At 41.1% G+C, this 15,395-nt stretch overlaps 3 protein-coding genes across 3 annotated transcripts in view; 1 reads left to right on the forward strand and 2 right to left on the reverse strand.

Annotated features, from left to right (window-relative positions):
• LOC107193085 overlaps positions 1–4,369 on the reverse strand; it is a 52,794-nt gene extending 48,425 nt beyond the window's left edge. The window contains exon 1 of the mRNA XM_015582466.1: positions 4,209–4,369. Within this exon, the coding sequence (XP_015437952.1) occupies positions 4,209–4,332 (124 nt within the window). The 5' untranslated portion in view covers positions 4,333–4,369. The remainder of the gene's footprint in view (positions 1–4,208) is intronic.
• A 677-nt stretch (positions 4,370–5,046) lies between these two features.
• LOC107193075 (UPF0704 protein C6orf165 homolog) lies at positions 5,047–7,812 on the forward strand. Its single transcript, XM_015582455.1, has 13 exons — positions 5,047–5,139; positions 5,214–5,379; positions 5,437–5,617; positions 5,699–5,868; positions 5,936–6,149; positions 6,211–6,340; positions 6,421–6,528; positions 6,595–6,697; positions 6,787–6,854; positions 6,956–7,104; positions 7,170–7,268; positions 7,327–7,462; positions 7,522–7,812. Exons 1-13 carry the CDS (start codon positions 5,047–5,049, stop codon positions 7,747–7,749), a joined length of 1,845 nt encoding a protein of 614 aa, XP_015437941.1. The 3' UTR covers positions 7,750–7,812.
• A 37-nt stretch (positions 7,813–7,849) lies between these two features.
• On the reverse strand, positions 7,850–11,919 carry LOC107193076 (upstream activation factor subunit spp27). Its single transcript, XM_015582456.1, has 5 exons — positions 11,829–11,919; positions 10,483–10,573; positions 9,884–10,176; positions 9,555–9,796; positions 7,850–9,472 (listed from the first exon to the last, which is right to left on the reverse strand). Exons 1-5 carry the CDS (start codon positions 11,869–11,871, stop codon positions 9,356–9,358), a joined length of 786 nt encoding a protein of 261 aa, XP_015437942.1. The 5' UTR covers positions 11,872–11,919; the 3' UTR covers positions 7,850–9,355.
• Positions 11,920–15,395: the final 3,476 nt, after the last annotated feature.

Genomic DNA, 15,395 nt, shown 5'->3' on the forward strand with positions numbered 1-15,395 from the left:
TGCCCCGCTAATACGATACTGGTAATCTACGTGCTGCAAGAGCTTCGTCCTATTGTTCCAGACGAAGAAAGGGGGTTTGCGAATAAAATTTCACCGCGCTTAAGCTTTCGTACGACAATCGTAACTGAACAGTTTCAAAGTTGCACAAACGGTGTACTCTAACCTGCAAATTACGCTTCCGCTAAAAGAAAAATTGACGATAGGGAAGGGCCTCTTACCACTTGGTATCGGGAATTACTGAAATTTATGTGAAATTAACATTCGATTTAACATTTATTTCAGTACTTGAAATAAATATATTAAATGGTAGGAGACTTTTCTTCTACGCCACCTTTTCCCCTAGCGGAAGCAGAATTTATTCGTGAGGGTACATACACGTGTGTTCCTAGCAGGCTACGTTCTTGTTTTTTTTTTTCTTTCTTCTATGGAATCGTCGAAGATACGCGTAGACTTCGTTATTACCCGACTGGATGCCTAATTAATTATTGATGAGCGTGCCATCAGGGACACATCATCGGCTTTCCTGTTTGTTCATGGTTTTCGTATTCGTTGATTCATCGATTATCGCGGTGTGCTCCGGGGTGTTCCGTGTGTATACTCGCTTTTGCTCGCGGAACCGAATTAACCTATTACCCACCGGCTACAAACACTCCCTGGGCACTATTTCACGATGATCTCGATAATTCAAGGATAGAGGGAAACTCTAGAGAATACGTACGGTGAGAAAATCTCCTAACTCACGATAAAACCCCGGTTACCAGTCACTGAAACCGCAACGAATTCCATCCATAACCGTGAACAAAACGTATACCTTGTGTTCGTAGAAAAACGTGGAACCGTTTCTGTCATTTCTCGTCAATGAACGTGCTGACCCATTTTGAATAAGCACCACCGGAATCGCCGAAAACGATTTCGATAACGAAAACGGTTCCTTCGAACCGACTATACGACGAGAATCGAATCGCCGTCGCGCATTGCTTCGAGATTCATGGCAACCGGATTCTGGTCTCGCGAGCCTTTTACTACGAGATTTACTCTATCGCGGGAACACGTGCGCGCCCGTGTTTTCTAAATGTATAACGGGCCTGACGCATGTTCCAGAGCTTTACAGTTATATGTACACTCACCGACGTCGATTTCCGCGGCACTTTAATCGTCTGCGCGATAGATACAGTACCGGACAAACGTTCTTGGACAAAAATCGTTTCCTGTGGTATTTGAATTAACACTAGAATTACCAAGCAAGTCAAAATGACTTGTCAATACACTCTTACAACGACGATTAACATGTTATGACAATACATTTTCTCAGATCTTTTGCACCTTTTATTACAATATGAAAACGAAGAAATTAGTCAATTTCTAAATCACTAAATTTTCAAAAGTTTTTCACGTTTATTCACCGATCGAAGCAAATATGCATTTATCGTCGATAGTTAAGGTGTTAAGGACAGTGTTTTGCGAATATAATGCGAGGAGTATTCACCGGGGCACAGACCAGTGAAAATATTTCCACGTTGGGAGGAGCGGAAACGAGCAATCCTCGTACGACTATCGAGTAGTTGGGTGGGAGTGTACGTATACGTGTACACACCTCGTCAATTCAAAGAACCACTCGACCACGTCGACGCCTTCGAGGAGGATGGATTAATCATCGATTACGGTCGATCGGTTCGAATGTAAGTACTTGGAACACGGCTCGACCCAATGAATCATACGGAGACGACGTCCCCAGACGGGCCCTTCTGTCTGCGGATTTCCTTCCTATCTGACTGACCGTTGATACGACCAAGCGTTCGTCGACCTTAACCAAATACGAGTTAGTAGAGTAACCAACTGTTCGAGTCGATACTCCAATTTCATAGGAGAAGAAGTACATTCCAAGGTGCTTGTGGGTAACCGAGGAGAGAGGTAGCGATGGGCGGCAAAAGAGGCCCAAGGATACCAATGGCGTCGAATTGAAAAACGGATAGTGAGCACAGAAACCATGGAGCAATTGCGACACCACGCTCGCTCCCACATCGACACGAACAGGAAAACGGAAAAACATTACGCACGCAACCTGCGCGACGTTGTTTGTTTCTCGAGGAACGGCGGAATCGTCTCGCGGGAAATCTGTAACAGTCGACGAGTTTTTCTCGGGGCTATAGGCACATTCTCAAGGACTCTCGACGAGTACCTTCACGGCCCGTCGAGCGTTCCAAGAAGGACGAGAGAAATAACGAACGCGCGGCCCGCGAGATCGCACGCCTCCGTGAATAATTAAGCCGTTGTTGTGGTAATTTTTTTGTTTTCGACGTTAGAACTGTACCACTCCGTTTCTGTGATGCCCAGAAATCGGAACGCAGAATGGTTTTGATTACTAAGCCGAACGCGTAGAGGTCGAAGGAAAAGCGACGAGTATACAGTAGATCCTTTATGAGTGTTTGAAGGCTCCTCGGCAAGGAGAGGTCTCCAGGTGTAACGCTGATTTTTTAATGAGGTTTGGCATAGTGATAGAGCTTGAAATTCTGATGTTTATGAAATATTTTATGTTCAGTGCTGAGGAGCCCTCGAACACTCATTGAGGATTTACTGTATGCTTTTTCGCTTAAATAATAAATAAAAGAAAATAACGCCAAGGCGACACGCGGTGTTCCCATGTGGTAACCCATTCAAATATTATCTGCGCCCAATGCATTTTAACTTCGGTGATCGGGAGAAAACCAATCAATTTTCAGTGTTCATTTACTCATTTAATACCGTACAAAAATATATAAATACGTTCAAAAAAAGAGGTTCAATTGTTTATTTTCAAAGCATTATACTGATCAGAGTTGATTAGATAGTTTAATAAAAAAAGACGAATTCTAATAATATAACTAATACTTTGCAACATTTTTTAAAATGATATTTTGCCTTTTTAAAGAGCCCCTTGCAACATATTAAAGCTTGAAGAAAATCGGAGATACCGACCAAATCGTAAACTATTACCTAATATTTTTCTTGAGAGACTAATACATATCTGGTCCTAAACTTAAATTTAACCGTTACGATATTCTCAGTATTTAATTATGATCAATATGTAGTAAAAGTTAGTCCAAAAAACCTACGTTTGTTATTTCTACGTGGTTTAGACATTGGGAAAAACATCAGCTCCTGTACCGAAGAAAACAACACAAAGAACACAGGCTCTTTTTGTGCCGAGTCGAACGAAAAAGAAGTTTTCGTTGACTCATCGTGCGAGATAGATCCGTTGAATTTCCCGCCTTTCTACGAAAATCCTACCGGTATTGAACTACCCGAAATTAAATAAGCCCTACATGCATTACACACACGAATGATCTTATTACTATGACCCCTTAAATCAATTTCCCATAAATCTCCAATAGGATTGCACGTATTAAGTATTTACAAGTACGGCGGTTTCCTCGTGAATCTCCATCGATCCATCGGACGATCATCCTCCCTCTACTACCGGTTCGAAAGCGCGCGGGCAGAGATAAATGTGTTCGTCGGGGCTCTTCCGCTCACTGTGTTCCTCTACGTTTCTTTGTTCAACGACGATCATTCATTTTAATATATCGAACGAGCAGATAACCAGAGTTGGCTTTACTACTTTTCGGTCGTAAACGAACAAAAAGAGGGTCCGACGATAACGGGGGTTCGCGTTAACGCGACATTAACTGGCATTGTTTGGCCATCGAAGAGTCTGTTGCGCACGATTAACGACATGCATGCCGTCCCCGCTCGCTACATCCCCTATGCCCTATCACACTCATTTAAATAATAAACGAACTCACGGCCACGTTTGACAAACAACGAACGAAACAATCGCCGGACGAGTTTCGATTTCTATTGTCCTGGGGACGGTTACAGCCAATAAAAACCACACCACTGTCACGATATGCACCGTATAAGTTTAGTCACGTACACTTGCACCGTGTACGACAAACGGCGTATGATGCCGTACGAGTATATACTTTCAACGCACGACTAATCATCGTTTAAGGTTTCTATTATCAATGAGAATTCGTCATCCCGTGCACGAGGCGGAACAGTAATAGGTTTCTCGCGGTAGAACGTGGGCCACCACAAAACAACCGAGAACGTGATCGACGGTCCAAACAAACAAAGATCGATTCGCGAGAAAGTCACGGCGTAGCCACGCGATCCTTTTGTCCGAACTGTCCATCCGCGCGAAAGGTAGAAAATTGCAGTCACAATACCTTGACCCTCGGTGTAGACGTCAGGCAGGATCGCGATCAGCACCAGAACCAGCACCAATTTGCACTGCACCGTCACACCACCGACGGTGCATCGCAAACTCGAGCACCGTTTATCACTCGGCATCGTTCTTGGACGGCGATACGCAGTACATCAGCCTCACGCGACCATAATGACAACCGTTCTTTCTCGCGTACTTGCGTTCCGTCCACTCTAACCGCTTCCGTGACGCGCACCACCCCGTACGAAACACCCTGCACGACTGCTCCGCCGGTCCAGACTGTCGCGACACCTCTGACAGCACCATGGCCCCCACCACTCATGCGTATCGAGCCATCGAAGCACACGAGCGCCCCCGAACATAGCCGACGGCGTAGCGCGCCAACACCGGCCACGTTTGAATCGTGAATTAGCGACGTCCCTCGTGTGTTTCTCAATTTATACCGGTTTTTCGTCTTAACATTATCGATTTTCTTTGCCTTGACCTACGTGAACACGAATCTCTCGTAGATTGATGTCAAAAGTGTACGGAATTTGTGATCTGAACGATTTCTCTGAATTGAAAGATATATATTGTAATGGAAACAATGAAATTTTAAGATATTTAGGTTGCGCCATTTTTGTCATGAATACGAAGTTGTTTGTATATGATTTTGTGTATTGTATGAGAACTTTGTAATGGAAAGGTTCCTTGAATGCCGTTTTGTGCACAATTACGCGCATTGTTCGGATACCTTCCTAAATATCGATCAAACTGCACGAGGAAACGAGACGTAGTCGGTGAAACAAGAAATTGATATCGAGAAGTACCGTGTCGGTAATTAAGTTTGAGCTTTCACGATGGAAAATCTGCGAAAAGAAATCGTGAAAAGGATCGTGACCGAGTGCAAGGCACGCGATGTGCACACGACCCGTGACTTTGCTTCCTTTCTGGTGAATACTTGTGTTAGGAATTTAATTTTCAGTTAACCTAAACAAATGTTAATACTTTATACGTACAATTGTAGATAACTTTGTTCCAATTGAATCCCGAATATGAAATCAAAGTAGCCGACGAGGAAAACAATGAGAAGGTAGTCGAGGCAATAGCGACAAGAATATGCGATGAAGATAGTTCGAGTTTAACGATACTAAAGAGTCAATTGTACTTCACGAAACATTATCACGATAGAGGTGACGATAAGTTTTCCATTTCGATAGAACACTTGTAACGGTTTTGCATTCCTCTAGATGAAACAGTGAAACGCCATAGGCTGCGTCTGCATCAGAAAACTGGTCCGATGGTGAAGGAAATTTGTGAAACCAAAACCATTGCCAATCGACAGGAATCCGAAAGATTGTATCAGAAGATGTTAGTGGTCATTACAGTCCTGAGTGGTCTCGGGAATCCTATTGTGCCGCCGGTGCTTCGGTATGAAACTCGATGTTAGAGTCGTAAACACTAAACGGATAAGGTTACACGTTACAAAGGTGTATCATATATTCTGTTCAGAGAAGTTTCGGTTGCGCTCCAGAGCGTTTTCCAGCCTTCTGAGCTCGATGCGTACGTGAAAATGTCTAAACGCGAAAAGGAGGAGCAACTAATGGAGCTGACGTGCATAGTCGCGGGAATACGGTTGTTCAACCGAGATTGCCAACGTGGCGGCGAAGGGATCGACGATCGTGAGCTGGTCGTTAGAACGCACGATTCATTATGAAACGATTGTTAATAGCATTAATACCTTTTCAGTGCCAGCTATTTTGCAAGAAGCTACGAAGAAAACCCACGACTCCGTTTTGGACTTGTTGGAACGTCTTATGTCCAAGATTTACAGATTCACGGCAGCCGTGGAGAAGGCAAATTTTTACTGGGAGGTGTTACCGTTTAGTCAATTTACCCCGGAGAATGTAGAGTGGATTATTCAGATGTTGGCGGCGTGTCGACAGCAAGAAATTTACGTCAGGTTTGTTCAAAGTTCGGTAGCAGTAGGTTAACACTAGAACTACCGTCACCTTTCGTCTCAGAAAAGTGTTGAACGACGTGGAACGCAGCGAAACGGAGCTGCAGAGTCTCATGGAACGCCTTCAGGGGCGTCTTTTCAAGCTCCACGATACCGTAAGATACAGAACCGCCATCCCTACAGTCCAAGTATACGTAAGCATATTTTTTTATACTTCTGCCACACAAGAATTTCCACTTCATAACCGTGAAATCGCGTTTTCGGACTTCTCTAGCCGCAATTCATCGATCTGGCCGATATATGGATGGGTCTCCAGGATGAAGTGATCATACTGAGTAGCATCAACAACTTCTTTTGGGAACTGGATAACCTGAATACGGCGGTAATTTACTAAATGTAATAACGTGCGGATCTATTAGCAAGCTGAACATCGAATATACCATCGTAGACCGTGAACGTGTACAACGAGACCATACTCAATGACATGTTATCAAATAAACTTGTTCTGACGGACGCCGAGAGGTTGGAACAATCGATGGGCGAATTGATAAGTAATAAAACCGTAACACGAACACGTAGTTGCAGCCATGTGTCAGTGTCACGTGTTCTGCACTAATTAGATTGTGACCTCCCTCCACAGCCAAGTGCGGCGACTGCACTCTTTATTATCCCGACACCACCAAGGACTTCGAGAACATAAATCTGGAGGTAAGATTACACGTGACACGGTGAAATCAATGTTTCCATGGAACACCGAGATTCCCGTGCTACCCGATTTCCCCTAGGTTAATTAATTCACTCCTTCTTAGTTTCTAGGATTCTGCGCGTGGACGTTCAGTCTCGCACATGGAGCGTTGATCCCGGGAAATCCGAACAACGGTGTCGCCAAATGGAAAGGAAAATTTTACGTGTTCAGATCGAAAGACGCGGCGAACAATTTCGGGGATGATCCGGACAGGTAGCTTCGACGAACGTTAAACGAAACAGGGCAGCAGTTAATCGTTCGGTTTTCATCGTTGACAGGTGCATTTACAAAGCTCTTGATATTATCCGGCATCGTCTGGAGTACGTGTACCTGTTCCAAGTGTACGACGATGTACGAGCACTGAAAGCAGAACAGATGTAAGTATATTTCGATGCAAATGTTATTTAGACTGATTTCGATACAATTATTGATAAGGGTATCGGAGGAAAGACCTCAACTGAAGATGTGCCACTCGCAAACGGTTCAAACGGATCTTCATATTCTGCCACCTTTCATTGATAAAGAGTATAGTCCGAATATGTGGGATTTGAGGAGAAGAGCATTGCATTTGGTAACTACTATTACACGACGATAAAATCAGAAGATAAAGACAAGTCCTTTTTTTTATAGGCAAGTGTAAGTCGTTGCGTAACTCGTAGCACGCAAACAGAGAAGTCGCACTTCCGATACGGCGTGTACGTGCAAGCTGCTCCACCGCGAGACAAAGAAGTGCAAACTAGAAGAGACAATTATATGAACACGAGAAAGCTTCTAACTTTCATCTACGGTTTACGGGGTAGACGTGACGGCAATCAACACGTTTTGTCTTTCTTAGAAGACGGTCTCGACCATTTATAAATTTCATTTTCTACGATCGACGTCTTGGGCCTTATCAGTTTCAAGGATTCAATCGGGTGGTTTTCAGGATGATTCTGAAAGGAATAAATATAGAGGTCAATATTAAAAAAAATGAAAGCAGTATCTTTTAATGACGTTCTCAAATACATCCACGGAATATCAGGGCACAAACCGCACATCTTTTCCTTTAAAAAAAAAAAAAACAAATTGGTATTATAACTTGTCATTCCGTGTCGTTTTTTACCCATACTGTAGTCTTCCTCCATTTTTTGTTATCATCAAATGTTTCAAATTATTTCTTCTTTGTGGCTTTCATCAATTTAGGCCAGCATTCATTAATTTATATTCAAAATACACGAACTTTTCCATACAACGAGGCTCATAGATATCCTCGATCGGGATTAATTCCGTACCTCGCACCATCATGAACCTATCTTATTTTCTACAATTCAACGGTTGCGCAATGCTGCACATACTGTGACTTCTTTTAATATGCATACATCGGTCGTATCTTCACTGAATACATCACTTTACCATTACATCTTAAGAGTTAGGTCAATTTTTTACACCAAGAAACCTATATTACGACAATAATTAGTAATTACACGATAATACAATTAAATTTCGCTTAGTAATAATTTCAGTGTATAATGTAGCTATTATACAGAAGAGGTACAGAATATTGATTTTTCGCATCGTATTTCTCTTTATTTCTTTTTTTTTTTTATACCGCACATTTTCTAACTTCGTTCTCCCTTGTTGGGTGACAAAATTATTTGCCCTTTTCCCTCCTGTTACATCCATTGTCGAAAAATGCAATCCACGTTAAAACAAAACAGAATGAAAATATCGTGTGATGCTTGGGCAGCACTTTTAGGATTCGCCTGAAATTTGGGTTTCGATACAAACAAAACGAGAATACATAATCATAGGAAACAATCGATTTCAATATATTTTCCATTCGTTCGTCCAAATTAAAGTCACGCAATAAAATTAAGTATAACCACCTTATAATTCCGAGCATATTTTTTGTTGTTTCTATTTCACTGCCACAGTGGGGCACACCGTATTTTCATACTTGGTGAGAAGAGGTGGTTCGTGAAAACCACCTGGCAAACGATAAACACATAAATTCTGAATACGTTGACTTAAAACCGGCTTAGTGACTATCGGCCATTTTAATTATTTCCATATTTTCAAATCATCCAATCGTCCATGGTATTACCCCTCCTCCTCTCCCGTTCATGTGGTTCCGGCGTTAATCGAATTCACACGAATTCGCACTCGTGGGTCATCATTTGCAAACGCATTACTTTAAGGCTACCTTCGGCAATGTTTCGCGGAGCCCGTGTTTTTCATAATGCCCATAACTTAAGATGCTACATTGCGAACGTTACACGAAAAGAAGTAACTACCATGGACGACAGAGTGTATCGGAATGGCGTAAAACATGGCTAAAGTCTTAAGTCGCAATATGTGTCTGTGTGTTTGTATGTATATGTATTTATGTATGTTTTGTGTGAGAAAGATGGAGAGATGCACTTTGCACCTTGGAATATGTTATACAATGTTTATAACCTGTCAGAGATCGTGGCTCAGGGGTGATTTAATCTACAAAGTGATTTTTGAGGTATTTCATCATACCAAAAGTTCTGAAACGTTTTACTCCAATTACTTTCATTAATTCATCGTCGCAGATTGCGAACTGCTTATTCTTAGGATCCTGTAAAACAGCATCGAGTATTAAGTATTTCACTCTTGAAACGCAACAAATGAAATGTTTTACAGAAAACCCTAATACTTACATAAAGATTCCTCTCCTTAATAATGCTCCAGACCTTCTTTACGACTTCGTGTCGGGCCATTTGCTCGGCTCCAACAACGGCGGCAAGTTCTGGAGACAGTGTAATCGCACGAGTGTAGCCACCCTTACCTTTACCACCACCCTTCTTTGCACCACCGCCTCCTTGAGCTTTCTTGTTTTTACCCCAATCTTCGTCACTGTCACTGTCGCTACCCTTCTTCTTTCCTTTCTTACCAGGCTTACCTATGAAACAAATAACATGTAAGTTAATTGAGCTTACTTGCTCCAGAACTGAAGTATATAAAGTCTTCCAATGTTACATATACATACTTTTTTTGGGTGTAACTTTAGGTTTCTTTGGACTATATTCTTCGTCGCTAGCGTCGTCGTCACTAGCGCTTTCTTCGTCGTCAGAAGATCCCTTTTTACGTTTGTTTACAGGTTTCTTTGCAGGACTTCGTTTAGCAGGCTTTTTTTCTTCTTCCTCCTCTTCTTCTTCTGATGCTTCCTCCTCCTCTTCCTCTCCATCTTCAGATTCTTCGCTAGCAGTCTTCTTCTTCTTCTTTGCTCCATCTTGCTTCTCTTGTAAACACTCCATGACCAAACTGTCTACTTCCTTCTTCCTAAACACATATTTTATTGTGTCGATTAAAATAGTGTTTACATCGAGCTAAGTTACATAAATTCAATCATGAGGAAATGTTGAAGGAGGAACGAGGTGGTAACCAAAAGGTACAGTTCCACACAGAGTTCCTTCTTTTTATCTAGGACACAGTTGAACTCACTCTTGAGTCAATTAAACTGCAGGAGTGCCTGCTGCATCCATATAGTGACAACATTTTGTTTGAAAAAAATTTCATTTTTTTTTCAACGCTCTGATAAATTCGAATATTTCCAAGTTGTGTTAAATAATTTCAGTAGATAATTACCTTTCTGTAAGGTCTATGTCGAGTTTTCCTTCAATTTGTAGCCTGACTTTTTTAGCAGACATTGTGGTGAGGTCAGCATCCTTAAGGATAGCTATAAAAATACAAAATTTTTATTTCTTCTTAATATCATCACAACTTTATAATAATTACATACACATTTCGTTGATACCAATGAAGATAAAATCTCGAATGTACAACTTATAAGTTTAATTGTGTCAATAATAATTGTTCAACTGGAATAACCGTTATATTTGTGAAGTGTTATTCAACAAAAACAAGGGAATCGCAATATAATTATAAAGGAGTAAATCTAGGGTAATGGGTTTCCCGCGTTAGGGGGCCTAGTGAATATTGAACGAAAATGGCTACCGTTCATCAATGCCGGTTACCGATTATCCGAACACAAAAAGGAAAAGGATTTCTGTAAGTAAGGTTTTCAGTAAAAATTTAGCATGTCGATCTCGATTCTAAAATAGTTTGCTTTGCATCAGTCGCTTGATGTTGATGTATCGACTCGTGGAAAGTCGAAAAATTGCTAAAAGTTCAAGGTGTAGGAACGATAATGATTCGACCTCGATCGGTCATGTTTTATGGAACTTGGAAGAAAATTTATTGTATAAAAAGGGAGTGAAATAAAATATTCTTCAGAAGTTGCACTTCTTGTACAGATAAGAAGCATACATGACGGCGGGAAAATACGTGAACCAGCATATATTCGCAGCAACGAAGTATGTTGTAATTGCGAGTGTAACGAACGAAAGAAATTCGAGGAATGGAGCTGTACTTGGATCGGTGAAATATAAAGATAAAGAATAATTCGTCGATATATTTCGGAAAATGAGGGCATGGTTCATCTCAGAATTGCTTTTGACGGCATAAAACTTGTCGAAAAGAAAAGAAAGAGGCGAGATACGAAGCATGCGATGGCTTCTAGCGCGCGCCACCACAGTACGACGCGTCATACAGCCTATATACTATAGGAGGACAGAGAAAGCGGTCATTTCTAGAAAACCGAGGGAAAACCAAGAATTTCCGAAGGCATCGAATAATTTTGTTTAAAAATTAGGGGCGGATTGCACGGAATACTTTCGCGATACAATTACTCGATAGAACGGTACGTAGGTGGAAATAGAGTATTGTATCACGGTTGTAATGGCCGGCGTGGGGCACGCCACTTCGTCGCATACGTGCGCGCTAAAGTCGTTACATCGCAAGAGCAAAGACCCGTTTTCCTACATATTCCTACTCGCGAATATACTACAATTTCACGGCACATCCAATTACGAGTTCAGTTTTATGATAATCGGAGGCTAGAGTTCGGTAAATCGAAGGATATTCCCACTTACCGGTGATCTCCTTGCGAAGTTCTTCGTTCGAGATATCAGCCATGGTCGTGCTTCTCACTGTGCGTACTGCTGCTAACTGAACCTACGCCGGCTGCGGACTCCTGTGTAGCGTCCGTTGGTACAGTCACTCTGAACAGTGACTTGATATACGTTAGGTTTACGGAACTTAAAAATCAGATAACTCGTGAACCGTACATTAAAAACGAATACTCTATACACCAAATCGTGTTAGTTTTTTTCTGTCTACAAGTTTCTCATGACGCCCCACTCGTAATTTTGCGATTGAACAATCCTATTTCGACATTCCGCCAACACGTTCGTGGAAGCCTCTTCATTTTGAGTGTACCACAAGCGACCGCTCGTGGCTGCCGGTGGCGTCTACGGTACAGTCGCTTCATATACGTAACTCTGTTTCTTCCAGAAAATATAGTTTCCATAATCCATAACTATGCTCTCCGACGTTTAAGAATGATATGATATACACCAATCGAACGATTTTATCGTAACGGACTGTACAAAGCGACCACTCCGGGATTCGTAGCGTCGAGCATACAGTCGCATCATATGACAATCAGTATACATTTTACAGTATGGTAAAAAAAAATTAGTTTATTAAATATCGACTGCAATTGCAATCTTATTACTGTACTGTACGTTTTCTGATCGATATTACTATTAAAATTGAACATTTTTCCTATTTTGTATGCTCCGTATCATCTATATTATTACCTTCATTATCTTTATCTATAACAATTCCTGCGTTTTGCTTACGAGACGTGAAGTTTCGTACGCTATGGAATACAACCATTCGTTACATTCATAGCAACATAAAGATAGTACCAATATACGTAGCAAATATGTATGTTCTTATCATATCTCAAAATTAATACATTCATGTATAATTGTATCCAATCAGTGTGATATTTTAATAGGCCGCGACTGTCGGAGCGACTACTCGGTTTCTTCCTCGCTTTAGTGTGGTACAGTCATGTTCAATATGTCCGAAAGGATACCAGCAAGAAATGTAGTTTGAAAATTCATAACTTCTTAACCATACGTCGTAGAAGGATACAGTATTCGCATAATCGTGTTAGTTTTTGACGACGAAAATATTTCTCAGGAAGCGCCTTTCACGATTTTATCATCTGAGACATTCAGCTAGAAATCTCGGTGCCTCTGACGTAAAGACTTCTAGTACTGACTGTATCCAATCTGGCAGGTTTGTTACAAGACGAATTTCTCTTTAAAATTTCATATAAGTTTGTTTTGGAAAGTTCATAAGAATATTTAAACAAATTTTTTGAGGCAATTTACGAGTTTACATTCTTTTATTTCAACCTGGGAAACATATTTACTGATGACACGTCGGAACATAATGCCGCCACGGGTGTTTGAACGCTTTAAAATGGTGGCTTCATTTTTCGTGAATTCATGCTTAGCCTTCGTTGTATCGTAGACGATTATCTTCGTTCTGGTACTGTAAACGACAACTTATCACACGGACACCGTACTATCGCAGTGTCCTTTGAATGTTACGTACAAATAAATGAAAATTCCGAAGATAAACTAAAAATATCGTTAACTTTCGCGGAACAGATATTGTTTTCCCTCTGAATTTCAGTCACTTCCGGTGCATTGACGTTCATATTTCTTTAATTACGAGGTCGTTTACCATGCAGCCACCACAGTTTGTCAAATATTCCAAAATGATTTATAAACATATTTTTTCACTGGTTGCCGAAAAAATGGTTGTTTATTTGTAACGTATACGAGGAGGTCACAGTTGTCCTGTTATCGTGGAAATATTGATATTTCCAGACTACAATTGGATTTGTCTCGCCATCTGGCGGTGCCACGTGTACTTATTTCTCATCGCGGGGTAAAAACTATACAATCAGAAATGATGGGAAATTATAACTCAATGATCAACCGCTGAAACTACTAGCCAATTATTTGGCTAGCAGTTTCAGCGATTCGCCACGGATGGCGCCACCGGTCGTAAAAATAGTGGTACTCCGAGATTAAATTGCGATTTTAACAGTGTTCTGGTCGTTTATTGTTATTATCAATAACAGTGGATTAATCTACGTACTTTCAGCTACAAATTGAGTGCTTCAGCTAAACAAAAGCCGTCCGTATAACGGTGTAAGAGCTGTGCAAAGTGAACTAACCGGGGTACGCGTGGCGAGATACAGTGTCAACCGTTGCAAATAAAGTGCGATTTTAACAGTGTTCTGGTCGTTTATTGTTATTATCAATAATAGTGGATTAATCTACATCCTTTCAGCTACAAATTGAGTGCTTGGCCAAGACGAATCAGCCGTTATAGGGTACTAATCTACATTCTTTAAACTTCGAATGTAATGCATGACGAAGACGAGTGTTGCCTGTTTAGTGGTTATGTAATTGTCACATATTTCGATCGGATTTACACTGCTAAACGAGCATCAGTTTTCCTCGTCATGGATTATATTCGAAGTTTAAAGAATGTAGATTACTATTCTCTAACAGCTGGAAACCAGTAATCGCAAGAACATTGTTAAAATCGCATTTGTTTACAACCGTTGACAGTGTATCTCGCCATGCGTACCCCGTTTAGTTCACTTTAAATAGCTCTTCCAACGTTCTATGGACAAGTTACGTGTTGATTAAGCATTCAGTTTGAAGCCGAAAGAACGTAGATTAATCTCCTGTCATTGAAAATAACAATAAACGACCAGAACACTGTTAAAATCGCATTTAATCGCGGAGTACCACTATATTTTTTGAACGGTGGCGCCATCCGTGGCGAATCCCTGAAACTACTAGCCAATTATTTGGCTAGTAGTTTCAACGGTTCGCCACGGATGGCGCCACCGGTAAAAAAAGTAGTGGTATTCCGCAATTAAATGCGATTTTAACAGTGTTCTGGTCGTTTATTGTTATTTTCAGTAACAGTGGCTTAATCTACGTACTTGCAGCTACAAATTGAGTGCTTCAGCTAAACAAAAGCTGTCCGTATAACGGCGTAAGAGCTGTGCAAAGTGAACTATCCGGGGTACGCATGACGAGATACAGTGTCAACCGTTGCAAATAAATGTGATTTTAACAATGTTCTTGTAATTGCTGGTACCCAGCCGGTGGAGAGTATTAATCTCCGTTCTTTAAACGTTGTATCTAATGCAAGACGAAGAAGAATGATGCCCGTTTCGCTGTGTAAATGCGATAGAAATCAGGGCAAACGGGGTTGCCGCTCCATAAGGGTCAACGTTAATACAAACATAAATAATTTTAGTAATTCTGGGGTTCTGCAGTATTGAGTCGATGCGTGAAGCCCTCAGGAACAATTTGAGACTAATGACGTTCATTTTGAACGTTGAATTACTGAGATATTCGCTTTTTTCTAGTATAAGGAATTTTCACTCACCTGTCGGTATGATTTGGCTAGCAGTTTTGGCGAATTGCCACGGGTGGCGCCACCGGTAAAAAAAAAGTGGTACTGCGTAATTAAAATGCGATTTTAAGAGTGTTCTGGTCGTTTATTGTTATTATCAATAACAGTGGATTAATCTACGTACTTTCAGCTAC

Source organism: Dufourea novaeangliae, unplaced genomic scaffold, assembly GCF_001272555.1.
Source record: "Dufourea novaeangliae isolate 0120121106 unplaced genomic scaffold, ASM127255v1 scaffold493, whole genome shotgun sequence".
Classification (NCBI taxonomy): Eukaryota; Metazoa; Arthropoda; class Insecta; order Hymenoptera; family Halictidae; genus Dufourea; species Dufourea novaeangliae.